General features: G+C 55.1%; 6 protein-coding genes across 6 annotated transcripts; 3 read left to right on the top strand and 3 right to left on the bottom strand.

Moving 5' to 3' along the window:
- The first annotated feature begins 336 nt into the window (after positions 1-336).
- On the top strand, positions 337-2,502 carry BDP55DRAFT_434320 (uncharacterized protein). The gene is made up of 2 exons (XM_060567546.1): positions 337-1,700; positions 1,755-2,502. Exons 1-2 carry the CDS (start codon positions 434-436, stop codon positions 2,204-2,206), a joined length of 1,719 nt encoding a protein of 572 aa, XP_060432946.1. The 5' UTR covers positions 337-433; the 3' UTR covers positions 2,207-2,502.
- Positions 2,503-3,079: 577 nt separating this feature from the next.
- BDP55DRAFT_546647 (uncharacterized protein) lies at positions 3,080-5,224 on the bottom strand (the record flags this gene model as incomplete). Its single annotated transcript, XM_060568677.1, has 1 exon — positions 3,080-5,224. One exon carries the CDS (start codon positions 5,222-5,224, stop codon positions 3,080-3,082), a length of 2,145 nt encoding a protein of 714 aa, XP_060432945.1.
- A 1,464-nt stretch (positions 5,225-6,688) lies between these two features.
- Positions 6,689-7,199, bottom strand: BDP55DRAFT_766101 (uncharacterized protein; the record flags this gene model as incomplete). The annotated part of the gene is made up of 2 exons (XM_060580956.1): positions 6,844-7,199; positions 6,689-6,779 (listed from the first exon to the last, which is right to left on the bottom strand). The coding sequence occupies exons 1-2, from the start codon at positions 7,083-7,085 to the stop codon at positions 6,689-6,691; spliced, it is 333 nt and encodes a 110-aa protein (XP_060432944.1). The 5' UTR covers positions 7,086-7,199.
- A 730-nt stretch (positions 7,200-7,929) lies between these two features.
- BDP55DRAFT_629211 (NADH dehydrogenase) lies at positions 7,930-8,843 on the bottom strand (the record flags this gene model as incomplete). The annotated part of the gene is made up of 2 exons (XM_060571996.1): positions 7,930-8,438; positions 8,492-8,843. The coding sequence occupies 2 exons, from the start codon at positions 8,841-8,843 to the stop codon at positions 7,930-7,932; spliced, it is 861 nt and encodes a 286-aa protein (XP_060432943.1).
- Positions 8,844-9,474: 631 nt separating this feature from the next.
- On the top strand, positions 9,475-12,241 carry BDP55DRAFT_761443 (RNA recognition domain-containing protein; the record flags this gene model as incomplete). Its single annotated transcript, XM_060580866.1, has 4 exons — positions 9,475-9,518; positions 9,625-9,691; positions 9,767-9,879; positions 9,930-12,241. 4 exons carry the CDS (start codon positions 9,475-9,477, stop codon positions 12,064-12,066), a joined length of 2,361 nt encoding a protein of 786 aa, XP_060432942.1. The 3' UTR covers positions 12,067-12,241.
- A 715-nt stretch (positions 12,242-12,956) lies between these two features.
- On the top strand, positions 12,957-15,161 carry BDP55DRAFT_546498 (uncharacterized protein; the record flags this gene model as incomplete). The annotated part of the gene is made up of 1 exon (XM_060568660.1): positions 12,957-15,161. The coding sequence occupies one exon, from the start codon at positions 12,957-12,959 to the stop codon at positions 15,159-15,161; it is 2,205 nt and encodes a 734-aa protein (XP_060432941.1).
- Between the last annotated feature and the right edge of the window lie 701 nt (positions 15,162-15,862).

Genomic DNA, 15,862 nt, shown 5'->3' with positions numbered 1-15,862 from the left:
CAACAGACCTGACTATTCAGTTTTCTACTATTGTTCAATTCACGTCACAAGACCCCAATCAGGCTCTATGTGCTATGGGATATGTCTCCAACAAAAATAATATCGAGTCCCGAGTCACCGGCACTTGAAGACAATGGCTGCGAGGACGACAGGCACATGGAACGGCTTAGGACCAAAGAGGCATAGTTGGTGATTAGCCATCGCCAACGCCTTCCCAAAACTATGCGGCTGAAGGCCATCGGTCAGGGGTAGCTCCCAATGACTTTATTCACAGAGACACAATAGCTTCATTTCTCTCGCAATAGGACATTTACTTTCAAAGTCTACCAACAAGGCAGTTCTTGTTTGGTGTCATACCTCAGTTGTAGTGAGGTATCTTCTCATATTCTCTTATAGTCCAAAAGCTCTATAATACGCTTCTTCTCTCAGCGCAATGTCCGGCTACGACTCCGGTACAACACCCACAGACATCATCACCTACATCGGTGTTCCTCTAGCCGTTCTCGGTGTCCTCCCAATTCTTTACAACACTATTGCGACGCTCGCCGCGCGATCTCGCATCAGGCGCATGCTCCGTCATGCCCGCCTGACAGCCCTCACCCGCTCCGACGTTGTGAATCGCGTCATTGAGGTTGACCTCCCCCGCTACGCCGTCACGCCCTGGGACCGCTTTGATCACCGCGACGAGTACTGGTCTCTCGCCCGCCACCCTTCCTCCATCCCTGGTGGTACTTGGACCACCTTCAACTGGCGGACCAACACCATCGGTCTCAAGACGCAGAGGGTCGAGTACGCAGACCAGCTGCGGCAACCGCAGGTCGATGTAACTTTTGACGAGTTGATCAGCTACCTCCTGGATCTCGGCGCCGTTCCCGATGCTCATGGATGGAGGCTGCTCAGGAGCACCGGGCTATGGACTCCCGTCGGCTGTACCCTGATGCAGAGCCCCGATGGACAACATAAGGCCCTTACCATTGCGCCTCTGAACGACTCAGACGGCCATCTGTCGCTGTCTGTGAACTGGTCCTCGCACTGGACCACGAGAAGCCATGAGTCTCTGCCCCCGTACTGGGTGCGGCTCTTACCACTCCCCACTCCAGAAACCTCAGTCATCGAGCAGGATGACGAGAAGGGCGGCGACGACGTCAACGTAGAGCCAGAACCAAGCGGCGCAAGCATCAAGCAAAAGACGGCATCCCCATCATCCTCCGTCGCCAGCATATCCCGCGCCGCAAAATCTAACGCCCAAACCCCAATAGCCTGCAAAATCTCCTCCCACGGCCTCATAAGCGCCATCCCAGACCACCCAGACTTCCCGCCAACGAGCCTCTACATCGAACACGTCCGCATCCGACCGGACCACACGGCGGGAACGTGGTTCGCCAGCGCCGCCACGGCCTACGGGACCTCGAGCGCCACCATCCTGTGGAACTACCGCATCCCGGACGACATCCTCGCCTTTGCACGGGGTTCCTCTGTCCCCTGCGGCGTGCTCGAGGTCCTGGGCGTCGTCGACGGCTCGCAGACGCCCGAGTGGGCGAGCTCGCACAATGACACGCGGGATAATCTTGACGTTTTGCACCGGCGGATGCGGGATCAGATGAATGCCATCTCGGCTGAGCAGCAGATGAATCCGGTGCGGAGAGAGCAGGCTGTGAGGGAGAGGATGCGTAAGGAATCTGATCAGCACATGGACGATGGTAGGCTTTTCCCCCAATCAACTGGAAACAATCAACTGAACTTGACCTACATAGTCCGCGATAGAATGCGCCTCGACGCCCGCCGCCGCGAAACCCGCGCCCACGAAGCAATCCAATCCCCCAAATGGGATGCCGCCCTGGTGGCAACCCACACTCTCCCCTGGCTCCAGCAGCAAGGCTACCTATCAGCCCCGACTACCAGCGACATCATCACCCCGACCCTCCGCTCTGTCGCCGCGGGTCTCTTACACCGCATGCTCCTCGACGGCGCCTTCGCCTCATCTCTCTCCGCCGTCCTCGACGCGTGGAAGGCCTGGGCCGACAACGGCGGCATGCGCAAGTCGGACCTCGAGGCGCTGCGGGAGGGCCCCAAGGCGCTTGAGATATTTGCGCTCGCAAGCGTCTTGGTTGCTATGATTCGAAATGTCGGGGGCGCGGCGGAGGGGTCAGTGGGTGTTGATTTGCAGGAGTGTTTGAGGATGTGGCGGCAGGTGAGGTTGGGATGAGTGATGGATGATACACTTAGGGAGGGCATCTTATAGACCCGGTCATAAGGGGGAAAGGAAGGATACGAAAAGAAAAGAAGAAAGAAAAACGACACCAAAAAAAGAGTTCACCACCGGTGTGGCTACATCTCTTGGTGCTCATGCTGGGATTCGAACTCGGATACTCTTCGCTAAGCCTGTCGTCGAGTAGGCTGGTTGGCGTTATGAATTGATTGTTGGACCATAAACCACTCCACCACCCAGCCAGTTTGCCCTGACCCGTCGACCTAGACGGGCGCCGTCTGGCTGGTGACGGGAATGGAGTTGAGGGGGTGTATATGGGCTTTCGGCTGCAGTATATTCTTGTTGATGGGATGAATATGCGGATACACGTGATCGTGGTCCTTCACCGAGGGGTGCTGGTGATTGTATGGTACTAGTTTGAACTGTCACCTGGGTGATGGCCTCTTTCCTCTGTGAGTTACTGTATCCTACAGGCCCCTTAGACTAGGCGCAGATCGCCAGGTTACCTTGGTCGACGGAGGCATAATCAAGCCCTTTCGATATCCCTTGACCTCCGGTGTCAGGCAAGGTGATTATGTAAGAGGGCTTATGGAAGAGCAGTTCAGAGGATTGAGCAAAACGTCAAGCAGACTCAATTCTACCACAACTGGCGGAGCAATAATCGTGCTCTCGAATACTAACCATTGCATGCCTGCCCAGCCTACTTGCCAAACCCAGCCATTGTGTCCATTCTTCTTGCCCGTGTCCCAGAGGCTCGTAAGCCAACCGACGCAAACTCCAACGCTTAAAAACATAAATACCAATAATACCCCACCTCCTCCAATTACAATCGAGTAGTAAGTACCTCAGAGGCACATTGAAACCGAGCTCCTACAGCTCGTCATCCTGATCCGAATCAAACACAATAATTTCGTCGTCGTCACCGCCGTCATCACGCAGCAGACTCTCGGGCAGCATCTGGCTCTTGGACAGCAGCTGCGAGGAATCCATCTGGAACGTGCCCAGCGGCAGGTGAACGGGACTGTCGTCCTCATCCTCGTCGTCCATAAAGATGGGCAGGCTCGAATTGTTGTTCGAGCGCGTCGGCCGCCGCGGTGCAGCCCTAGACTTAACGGGCGACTGGGAGGGGCTCGACGTCTGGCTGACCGTCGTCGCCTGTGAGGGCCGCACCGCGCGCCGCGGCGTCGGGTTGGGCGGACGGCTAAGAGGTGTCGGGGGCAGAGCCGGCTTGGTAAAGTGGGGGAGCTCCGTACCGAACTTTCGGCCGCCGCGATTCTTGGTCGGGGTCTGGCTTGAGGGTACGAGCAGGTCGGCGTCGGAGGAGTGGTGCTGGGTGGAGTGCTCGATATCGCTTCTGAACTGCTCAAGGAGCTCTTGGGAGACCGTCTGCTCTTCCGACGGCCCTTTGGCTGCCGGCAGAGACTCCTTCCTGCCGGTCTCGGGTTCCGGTACGTCTTCCTCATCCTCTTCTTCATCGTTACCGATAACGCAACAGCGCAGGTTGGCCATCAACTGTCCGACGACGGCGGGCGGCACGTAGTTATACTTTTGCGGTGGTCCGTGAAGCCAATCCAGACCCATCATCTCCTGTAAAGGCATCGGATCGTTCAGCTGAAAGACCTTCTTTAAGTGGTACGCAAACTTGGATGTCTTATGCTGATTGAAATCCGCGTTGCCGATCCCATCCTCGTCAATCTCGCCAGGCGATCTAGCCTCGCTGATGCATGCCATGTACCGAAGTTCAGCAACAGGCTTCGTAATGTAAAGCCACATGCGGGTGACAGTGTGTGGGATTCTGTAGTTGCGAAACTCATGATTTTTCTCGCCAGCCACGATAGCGTCCATATGTTCGGGATGTATGGAAATAAATATATCGGTCCGATCACCCTGACGTCCCATGCCGTGAATGACACTGTAGGGCAGCCGCTGGCTCTCCAGTCCTTGGGTGTGAGGCGTCTTTGGTGTTTCTACAGGCGCCTTTCCCTTAGCCTTGGGAGTTTTCTGGCTCTGTATGGGTGTCGTCTGAGAGACGGACTCTTCGTTGGTCTCCCTACTCGCTGTCTGAAGAACGCTTGAGCCACTGGTGTGTGTAGGCTCTGGGGACGACGTGATGACCTCCACAGTCTCTCTGCGTGAATCCTCGCGTGCCAACTTGGCAAAAACAAATGGCTTTGATAAAACCACTGTCGCATCCTCTTCCTCTTCATCATCATCATCATCATCATCATCGTCCTCTCTGGCGGCAGGGGCGACATTCTCCTTATCAGAGTCGCCTTCCTCCGCAGGAGACGCTTCTTCGGAGGTCACATTCTCCTCTGAAGAGATGAGAATCTGGTCCATCTGAAATTGAGTGTCTTCGCCAACGGCCTCGTACCTCTCAGCTTCCTCGTCCAGGATTTCAAGACTATCGAATTCATCCTCGGAATCTGCAATTTCGACCAGAGGCGACCTCTGTGGTCTGCGAGGTGATGGGCTGACCTCACGTTCTCGCTCCTCTTCCTCGTCTTCTTCCATGGGAGCTAGACTGGCCGTAGGATGAGGCGTGATGAAACGGACATTCTTGGTGGGCTGCAATGGCATTTTGGTGGGCGATACAATTTGACTCGAGCTCTGGCTGCCAGTCGTCGCATAAGAATCCTGGACTGTGAGAGTTCGCGGGCGTTTGACGGATGTGTTAAGTTTCGGGATCGGTGACATTGTGTTTGTAGACTTGTCTTTCAAGGGAGACCTTTTGGGTGCCGGGCTGTACCTAGCCAGCATCGGGGTGAGAGGGCTACCTACAGACGATGGAATCTCGAAAATAACGCGTTTATTTGTTGGCGTCTGGGGAACGACGGAAGGTGTCCTGCTCGGCGGTTTGCTCGACTGCTTCTGGCCAGGCACTTGATTTTCCTTGTCGTTGGCGGAAGGAAGCACCGGCGGGTTCTTTTCCGCCTCGTCGTCCGAAGGCTGGAACTGCCATACGTCCTCGTCCTCCTCTTCTCCAGGTGATTTCTCGGATGATCTTCGCGACATCTGCGTCAACGTTTGGGTGTGAAAGGACGAGCTGGGCGTCGGTTCGTCTCCCATGGTCTTTCTCCTCCTCTTCCTAGGCTTAGGTTCTTCTTCGTCGTCGGACAGATCAAGGCGCACCGGCGATGAGCGCGTGGTCTCAAACATCTGGGTCAAGGTTTTTTGCTGGTGGTTGGCAATACGAGCGGTTGGTTTACGACTGCTATACGTTCGAACTTCGGTTCGTCGATGCGGGAACTTGGCCTGCTTGGCCGGCTTGCTAGACTTATAGACTCGATCGGGAGATGGGTCGGCGGGAACCCGGCCACTGGAGCGGGTTTGTGGTGGCATGTTGGATAATGGTGCAAACCGTCACCGCAAGGCGTGAGCTTGATCGCTTCCAGAGCGCGCAGATCGTTGATATGTGCAATTGTGTGAAACGTTGACAGGCAAGGTGTCAGCGCATTTGCTCGGAGAGTAGGCCTTGTTCAGTTCGAAGGGCGCGTCGCGTACTCGAGTGTGGGATTGATTTACGCGTGTAGTAGCGTGTGGGACGTGGTGACATCACATGCAACTAACGCGGCGGCGGGGAAATGCAATGGATGGTGCTTCCCTTTAAGTGAATAGTGTTATCTCAGGCCCTCTTTCCTATTGGTCTTTCACCCAAACCACTCAACCTACCCTCCCGATGTGCAATACACGAAGACATCCTACGAAGGTCAAGGCCTGTATGGTTCACAATCAAGCAAGCATTTCGATTATTTGAAAGGGGTTTATTACGCTACAGGTAATTCTGGTGTAGCAAGCCTCCTGCGCCCCTTGGATTCTCCTTCCATCGAAATTGGTTCTTGACGTTGATAATGTCAGCCTTGCGCTGGGTTGGACCCGCGACAGCAGCCTTGAGGTCTGATCAGAGTCAAGCTTGTAATTGTACCGCTGCATGGCGGCAGTGACAACCATCTTGATTTCTCGGAAGCCCACACATTGGCCGTTTCGATACTCTTAGGCAGTCTTTGAACCGAAGTAGTGGTGAAAGTCGAGGTGAAAGTAGTGGTGAGAGTAGTTGTTGAAATATGGAGTAGACAGTAGAATTGAAAGGCAGTATGGGCCGTGCAAACTGCGCTTCCACCTACTTCCACTTCGGAGGAATCGATGGGCTTCGCCAATTTGTTCTTTGGAGGCGTCCTTGGTGAGTACGACCTGGCGTAATAATGGTTCCTTCCCGCGGATTTTCAAGGGATGTCGAGAGCGCACTGGTCCCAACAGAAGTGCTGGGCTCTTCCTGCCGCAAAACCCTACAGCGTTGCGGTTTTTGGCCCATCTGATGTTGTTCCTGAGCCTGTGAGAGATGGCAGAGCATGCTTTGGGCCGGTAGGTCCTGTGTTATTTAGCGGATATGAATCTATTTCGTAGGGCCAATGTCATGTTGCAAAGTTCACGATCCCATGGGCATGACATCGACCCTTTGCTAGTCCTTGAGGACTCATCTCAGTAGTCTTCTCCGGAGTGGAGAAAGTATGGCGCCCGGTGGCTGTACGAGAAGCAGACCAAAGTCGTGTATGTGTGGGTTTGATGGCCGCTAAAAGAGCAGATTGTCCATCTAGAGCCTATTTCTGGTGATGTGTTGAAGAAGACGTCTCAACCTAGATTTGGGCTTCGTTGAAGCATCGTCTGAGGCGAGCAAGGCTGAAGAGGTTGAAGTGGCGCAGTTCTGGTGCTTGTAGTATCCCTCAATGAAGGCATAGATGTAGTCCTCGAGGGCAACATTGCAGAATGCAAGGTCGAGAGCATGGGCTTGGTAGAATTGCAACTTGGCCTCGTATCTTAGCTCCTCCAGCTTATGCGCAGACAAGAGCTGGAAAGTAGAAATGGTAAATACAGACATCTTGGCTGTAGTGTGGAGTGAAGCTTGAGGAGAGTAGTAGTTGATATGAAGAGCGTGATGTCTATGAGTATTCAAGTGAGAGGTGAAGAGCTGAGATGTTGAGTCTGAGATGAGTGACGAGGATGTAAAAATCAGAAACCAATAACGACTTTTCAGCAGACCAGCTGCCTTTATATGTTGCAGAAAAGGAATCACAATTAGTGTCAAGTACAACACGGTGTTGGCCTTAGATGTTGAGTTGATGGTTTGGGTGGCACTTAGCGAGGCTTCTCCGATACATACCACGGAACGAGCAAGATGCCCTCGCGGTTCAAGGTAACAAGCCATCAAAACTTCTGAAATTGACGTCCTTTATTTGCTCACTCATAGACAGTACCATGGCTCACTCTGTATTTACCTTGTTGAGTTGTATTCGAGATTGGCTATCCGGCACCTGGCGATGCTTCACTGTAATTCTGGAACACGCTTGATGCCTCTGGGGGCCCTAGCCACCAGTCTACAGCCAACCTCCACCTTACACATTAGGTAGAAGAGGGGAATACAGTCAGTACTGAGTCCACTCTGGTTGACCTTGATGGATAGTCAGTCTTAAGCCCGACATTGGATACCGTTGGGTCGAGGCTACTGATATGTATCTGGCGAGGCTTCTCCGGAACCATGGGACACATTGAGAACCCCGTACAATATCGGGAGGCGTTCTAGTCGTTGGCGCAGAGCCAGCAGGACGCTGTTCACCAGCATTTCAGTGCAGCCACGCAAGGTTCAAGGAAATAGTGGAACGCAGAATGGTTGTACAACAAAGAAGATTCTAGAGTCAGCTATATACACGTCAGAATCTTCTGATCTATTTCTTCGGCTCCTCCTTCTTCTCCTCTGGCTTCGGCGTAGGCAGCTTGAAGGTGTCGGGGCGTCTGTCCGTGCCAGGTCCAACTCCCTCCCAGGCACTTGAGCCACCCTCGAAGTTGCGGAAAGCCTGGGTAAGCTCAAGGGGCTCGGTGACGATGCGCTTCTTCTCCTCGTCGTATCTGACCTCGGTGTAGCCAGTGAGGGGGAAGTCCTTGCGCAGGGGGTGGCCCTCGAAACCGTAATCGGTCATAATTCTGCGCAGATCGGGGTGGTCGGCGAAGAAGACGCCGAACAGGTCGTAGACCTCACGCTCGTACCAGTTGGCTCCATCGAAGAGAGAAGTAACACTGGGGACGGGGGAAGCCTCGTCGGCATAGGTCTTGACGCGGATACGCGAGTTGTGGCGGACACTGAGAAGGTTGTAGATGACCTCGAATCGCTGGTCTCTGGTCGGGTAGTCGACGGCAGTGATGTCGCTGATCTGAGTGTACTCGGCCGAAGTGTTGTCTATGAGTTGTTAGATGAGAGCGAAACTACTTGGTAGATCAATTGACACTTACACTTGAGGAAGGAGAAGACGGGGATGATTCCCGAGGGAGAGACGTAGATGGTGAGCTCGTCCTTCCAGACAGAGATCTGCTGGACGTACTTGGGCAAGCAGCCCATGATCCAGGAGCCGTATTTGTGCAGGTTATCGGCCTTGGAGCCGTACTTGTCGGCAGGGTTGATGAGGGGAGCCTTGATGGTGCCAATGTGCTCACGAGGAGACTTCCTCATGTTTTCGGCATCCTTGGGAAAGCCGGTCGGGAAGCCGGCCAATTGAGGGATTGAGGTTGAGAAGGATCGGATCTCGCTGGGGCGGCAGTTGCGCAAGCCCGCCAGAGCTCTACCACGATAGAGCTTTGTCGCCATTGTTGCGGTTGTTGCAGTGCTGGGGGGCTTGTTGCCTCTGGGGAAGTTGGTTGATGATGCTGTGCAATCGCGATGCCTGGGGATTGAAAGAAGCTAACCGGCGTAGGTCCACCCCCAGGGTGGTACTTGCGACAGTGAAGCGTACCTGAAGGTACCGGGAAACCGGCTGGACGTGTCGCTCACAACCTCTGTGTCTTGACGGTCTAAATCCTTGCGGCAAATTCTAAAAGACTCAAACTTTTAATGAAGATCCAATTGCCAATATTGAGCACCTTTCTGACATTCACAAATTCCTTTCAAAATCAGAGCAACCGCACTTGCCGTTACTCGAGAGCGTTCTTCCCTTCACATTTGCCAGAGCGACCGGGAGGGGTGGACCTAAATTGTGCTGACTTGCAATATTCTCGGCCCCTTGATTGGCTTGTCATTGGCCTTCAGCACGTGACGGCGGCCTGTGGGGCCATCTTACCTAAGGCACCACGCTCTAGTGCAGCAGACGACCCATCCGAGAAAGGCTTTGGCTTCACCTCTGGTATTGAACAACTTCCCTCTCCTAACCACCTCCACTCACAAATCGACACCCAACCTTGCCGCACCCCACGAAATATACCTACCGCCACAGATCGTCGCCATGGCACCCCAAGACACATTCATCGACGAGGAGGATGATACATGGTATGTGACCCTACTTCTGACTTCTGGCCTCGCGCGCATCTTGCATGCAGCACCTGCATGAGGCCTCGAGGCATTGGGCATCGTGAACTAACCCTCTCCACCACAGCCCGTTATGTATCGAGGAGTTCGACCTCTCAGATCGGAACTTCAGACCTTGCCCTTGCGGCTATCAGGTATGGTGACGGCAACACCCATGTTCCAGCGTTCCTGCCGCTGGAGAAGAACATCGACCTCTAACCGTTTCATAGGTGTGCCAGTTCTGCTTCAACAACATCAAGAACAATATGAACGGCCTGTGTCCTGCATGCCGAAGACCTTACGACGAGAAGACAATCCAGTGGAAGGTCGTCACTACAGAAGAGTGTGTACCCCTCCTTCCACTTAGGTCGACGCCACGCTGACAAACACTAGGGTCGCCGAGTTTCGAGCAAACATCCAGAAGAACCAGAAGAAGCGAGCTGTGGAACAGAAGCAGAAGGAGGTTCAAAAGCGCGAGGTCGAGAAGGAAAACCGCAAGAACCTCATCGGCGTCCGGGTCGTTCAGAAGAACCTGGTTTACGTGACCGGTCTGACACCTACAGTGCGAGAGGACGAATTACTCAAGACGCTTCGCAAGCCCGAATTCTTCGGTCAATACGGCAACATCCTGAAAATCTCGATTAGCAGTCGGAAGAGCCAGGACGGCCAACACCAGTCTCTCGGAATTTATGTGACTTTCGAGAAGAAGGAAGACGCCCAACGTTGCATCCAGGCTGTCAACGGTTCTCAAAATGGCGATCGCGTTCTCAGAGCCCAGCTCGGTACTACGAAGTACTGCTCGGCCTGGCTCCGGCACGAACAGTGCACCAACAGGCAGTGCATGTTCTTGCATGAGCTGGGTGACGAGGAGGACAGCTACACTAGACAAGATCTGTCCTCGATGAACAGCATCAGCTCTCAGCGGCCCCTCCCGGGAGGTGGTTCCTCCAGCAGCGGCGGCGGACCGTCTCGCACTGCTTCTCGACAACAGAATACCGCACCGCCTGCGGCTCCCGCCTCTCAACCTATGGCGCGTTCCTCAAGCAAGGACGGCTCCGAGAATGGCGGCGACGGACCAGCTCTGCCTGCCTCTGCCAACTGGGCAAGAAATCCTCAGCGTAGTCGCCGGGGAAGCCACGCCACTAGTGGCGCCGCTTCAAGCCCTGCAATCTCGACAGCTCTCCCCGTTACCACCGAGGCAGTACCCGAGGCCATCGACGAGACCCCCTCCAGAAAGGAAACTCCCGCACCCCCGACCGAGACCAAGGCCTCGAAGGCGCCCGCTCCCACCCCCGCTCCCGCCGACACCCGAAAGTCCAACAGCCTTCCGGAGAATCTACTTCGACAGCTGCTCAAAGCTATGCAGGGCTGCCCTTTCTCCTACCATGCGCCGGACACGAACCAGATCGAGACGATTTACCCTCCCATGTTCGACACCCGCGGAGGCGAGAAGAGAAGAGCCATGCGCGAAGAAGAGGAGTCGCGCCTTGGCGTGGATCAGGAGCAACAAAGCGAACCTCAAGAGGCCTCGGAAGGCGAGCCGGAGACTGGAGGTAGTCTGGCGCTAGGTGGCGAGCCCGAAGACCGAGACGTTGCTCGCGACGTCGTCTTTGAGCAACGTAGACCTGGCACCCAGCCTCCCATCCAGCGCAACAACGCCGACGGCCCCTTCGGTCCCGCGCTTGGCTCTGGATTCGGTCAAGCTTCTGTGTCTGCTAGTTCCGTCGGTGGCAGCCGATCGATGACACCTCAACAACAGCTCTTCGTTCGATCCCAGAGCGGTTTCGGCGATCATCTGCCTCCGGGCATTCCAACTGCGCAGCCTTCTGCGGTTCAGCAACAAGGTGGCGGCCACAACAGACAAGGATCTAGGTTCAGCTTCGCTAATGACACCGCCGGCACTTCAGCTTCAGTCAAGGTTGCCGCCAACCCCAGAATCATGGCTCAGCAGACGGCCATGATGCCTTCCGCTTTCCACTCGCAGCCCGGCAGCCAGTATTATGCATCCTCCATGCCCGGACCTCCTCCAGGTCTCAAGTCGACAGGAACTCCGCCAAACATGTTTGGACAGGGCCAGTTCGGTGGCGCCTTCAGTGCGACTTCCAAGGATTCCGCCGAGCTTCTCCAGACGTTGATTCGGGGTCGGGGAACCAATGGACAGGGTCATGATGCTGGTAAGCGTGAGTACATGTTATCTTCTTTCTCTAATCAGTACCCATCCTCTACCTCCTCCACCCCAGCTCCTGCTTCGGGCCTCCTGGCGTCGCTCTACGGTAACCAGCCTGGAGCATTCCAAGACTTCGGTCCCAAGCAGAAGAAGAAGGGGAAGAAGCACAGACATGCTAACACTTCCTCCTCTGGAGGAGGTGGTCTAGTTGATCTTGCGGACCCGAGTATCCTGCAAGCGAGAATGCAGCACCAGTCGCAGAGCAACGCCGGAGTCGGACAGGGACTGTTCGGTGGACAGAGCCAAGGTGGGTACAACCCGAACATGATGTACAATACGCGTTTCCCAGGCGCAGGCTGGTAGCCTCGAGAGACAACGCGATAGATGAGGTGTTGGTGTTGGTCGTTTACGGGTTTTATTTTACACTTCATGTATCATGAGTGGGAGGGCGTCGCGGCATATCACAGGCGGACGACCGTCCTTCAAAGGGACCGAGAGCGCACCGCACATTACACACGCATTGATTCAGCGAGCATTGCGGAAAACATCAGAGCTGCTCAGGGGAGAGTGGCAAGGATTGCATTTGGCGTCGCTTCACGTTTTCTTCTGGGCAAGCAAAGACCGACACCTACACTTCGTCTCGGCATTATACCTCTTTTCATTTGGGACCGCACGTCGTCATGGTTAATGGGTCACGTCAGTCAGGCAAGCCATCATCGTCTTCCAGTCGCCTCAATGTACGTTAACTTACAGACCGTCCTCCGGTTATGAGGATGGGGGTGGCAAAAGGACCAATATAGCACGTTGCTCATACTTATCGCTCGTTTGTCCTCGCAAATCATCACGGAAGACGATGATGGCAGCTGTGACTTGTCTTGTTCTTGTAAACCCTTGTCCATGTATATAAACCGTTGTCTCTCGTGCTGCTACCATGCTTTATTGTCTCTTCTTTTCCTTACTTGTCTTCAAAGAAACACTACTAGGGAACCCCTTGGCTAACTGGTTCCCTAGATGACGATCTCTTTTCGCTCGACGATGAAGCGACTCTATCAGTGGACAAGCTGGTCTCTGATGACCCCCTGCCCAGCTACGTTGGTACCCTTGGCGGACTATCACGACCAGCAGCTCCGACCCCGCCGCCTGGTCTCGGCCCTCCACAGAGAACTGCATCGCCAGCTCCGCGACAAGCGCCGATTCCCGTCATACCCGTCACGCCACTTACACCTTCGGCCCCCAAGCCAGCAGTTCCTACCATGGCTAATATCGTGCGGACTGGCACGCCGGATCAGACCCCTCGGAAGAAAGCCAGTGGGACGGAAGCCAAGAAGAACATCAAAGCCTTGGCTGTTGAAAGTGGGCTCTCAAAGGATATTGCCTCCCAGGCATCTCCCTCCAAGGGCAAGTCCGTGTTGCAGTTGCAGGAAGAGGATTTCCCAGCGTTGGGAAACGTCCCACGGCCTGCGACCCCAGCCAAGTCTGCGGCTGCGACTCCAAAGATCGCCCCGGCGAGCATCAGGAAGCCTCAACCAGAGGCCGCGACCCCGGCTTCAGGTCCGTCTCCCGTGCTGGCTGCTGAAGCGGCGCCCAAAGCTACCAAAGCTGCGGAAAAGAAACCTATACCGGGCATCTTGAACATTGCCGCCGCTACGAGCGCAGCTCAGTCGAACCAACCAGAGACGACCATCACGGAGCAATCAGACGTCTCGGCCTTCCCAGCCCTGCCAACACCGACAACTGCCAGTGTGGCATCGCCTATCGCGAGGGCAGCGCCCAAGACTTTGCGCGTGGTACCGACGCCCAAAGCCGAAGTGCCTCCAGCGTTACCGTCTGGCGCCGCGTTTTCTGCAGCCGCCAGAGCTGTGTCGTCCGCGTCTGGACGTCCTGGAACCCCGGCTAGCGAAATCATTAGCGATAGTGCCTCCATTGTCTCCGCGTCCGTGTCTGCTTCGCGCACCAGCTCACCACCTCCTACCAGAGTGGGAACTGCACCTGTACGCAACACAACAAAGAGTCAGCAGCGCAAGCAGCGGAAGGAGGCCCACAAGGAGCAGTCCGCTTCGATTACCGTTGCGCCTGCAGTTGTGGAGACTGAAGAGCAAGCCCCCATCCTCGGACGCAAGAAGAAGCAGAAGAAGGAGAAGCCAGTCACCGCAGCCCCAACGCCAGTCAAGAAAGCCGTCGAGCGTGTCGCAACTCCGCCCCCTCCTCCCAAGGAGCCCACCCCGCCTCCCAAGCCCATCGTCGAGAGAACGGTGGTGGACCTGCCTCCTCCCAAAGGCAAGGCTGCCAAGCAAGCTGCCAAGATGGCTAAGGCAGCGGAGGAGAAGGGCAAGAGTAAGGAAGGCACACCGACAACGCCTACTCCGACGCCTCCTGCGCCCACAGCTGTCGCTGTATCCGAGGAACCTCAGGATATTGCAGACAACCCAAGCACCTGGCCCGAAAATGTCTACCATGCCCTGCATGAAGCGGGCGAGGTACCTACAGCGGAACTACTTGCTCTTCTCAAGCCTTTCCTCGACTCTCATTCTCGCTTTGACAGGCCTTCTGCTACAACCCTGAGCAACAACCCGCCTCCTTCGGCTACGACCAAGAATATGGTGTCCGAGGCAGACCATGCTGTCCTACTTACTGGTCAACCGGTGCGCAAGGTAATGGAAGGTCAGCGTGTACTCATCACGCCCAATGGAGACTGCTTGAGAAACCTCACCGAAGAGGAAGAAGGCAGATATCTTGCGCTCCAAAAGTCTGTGGCAGTTGGCAGTGATCAGCCCGACAGCTTTGTTGCGCCCCGCCACCAGGCCCGTCCGGGTGGCTTCTCCCTGATCAAGGGCAGAGCGGTACCCAACGGTCCCCCATCCTACTTCCCACCCTCGCCCAACGCTCAAAAGATGTTCTCCGATGACCCTGTCAATAAGATCCAGCGTGAAGAGGCCATCAGCTACATCAACCAGTTTGTTCTCCCGCGTCTCAACTTGGGTAACACCAACTTGTTCCCGGGGAGCTGGAAATCTGCACCTGGTGCTAAGGACGCCTTGTCTGCACGAGAGACTGCCGCCGCCAGCCTGAACTCTCTCGCTCCGTACATCTATGGCCACGACGCAGCTGCGGGTGCGGGCATCTACTCCGCCGAGAGCGGTGGCTCAGGCAAGGACATTCCCGAGGACGAGACACCCTTTGGAGGCCTGGACTCGCCACAGCACCAGCAGGGTAGCGAGGGCTTCGTCACTGACGCCTCCCCTTCGACCATGGCGGCCGCCGCCGCACAGGTGGATGCCCAGCAGAGAACTGGCGCTGTGCACCCCAAGCTGCCTGGCACACCACTCAATGCTATGTCACTCATGAGTGTCGAAGATGCCGAGTCGGCGCTGGGTATTGCGCGCAAGGAGACGGAAAAGCTGGAGAAGGGGCTCAATCAGGCTATGAAGCGTAACCGAAGGCTTCTCATCGGCAGATGACTAGCCGTGAGTCTCTTGGATCTCGTGGAAAGAGTCATTGTGGCTGTTGCTGTGCAGACCCTAGCACTAGGGGTCGGCGTTGTTGGGACTGTGGTGGATTTGCTCTCTGGCGTTGCTTGGAGTGGAATGAGACGGTGAAGTTTTTTTTTTCCCCTTCTTGAATAGGAGAAGACGGCTATCGTTACAGAAGAGGTGTGACGAAGCGTACGTACCCTTGTTGGGTACACGGGGGGGGGCTTGCCGGGGGCCCCTCAAAGCGTTTTGGGAAAGCGTTTTGATATGAGCATGTTTTTTGCTGCATGTTGGATACGTGTAGCGGTAGTGTATGTATATTTGTATTCTTGAGGAAGCAATGCCCTAGAGCTACTGGCATACCGGATAGCCTTTCCCACGGCTGGAGCTTTTTTGCATGCTCACGTGGGATGGATAAAACTTAATGATACTGATACCCCCTTTTCGCTCAGAGATATCAAGGTGCGTCTTAGTGTAGCCTATTAACGGTGTGTCCCGTGGCCTTGTGTGGGTGGACACAGTGTTTTTACTTGATTGGATGTGGACATTAACCAAGTCTCTGAATTTATGCTGTCTTGCTTGTAAGTGTTTAGATCGCAGAATGTACTAGCTATGATATACATCGATCAAGTAGGAAATGTCCAATGTGACGACTTGCTCAAGAATATGACCGTAGAGAAAACCGAATG

The sequence above is a fragment of the Colletotrichum godetiae genome (assembly GCF_030913485.1).
Source record: "Colletotrichum godetiae strain CBS 193.32 chromosome Unknown BDP55scaffold_9, whole genome shotgun sequence".
Classification (NCBI taxonomy): Eukaryota; Fungi; Ascomycota; class Sordariomycetes; order Glomerellales; family Glomerellaceae; genus Colletotrichum; species Colletotrichum godetiae.
Note: the sequence above shows the minus strand (reverse complement) of the source record. Positions and strands in the feature narration are given on the sequence as shown.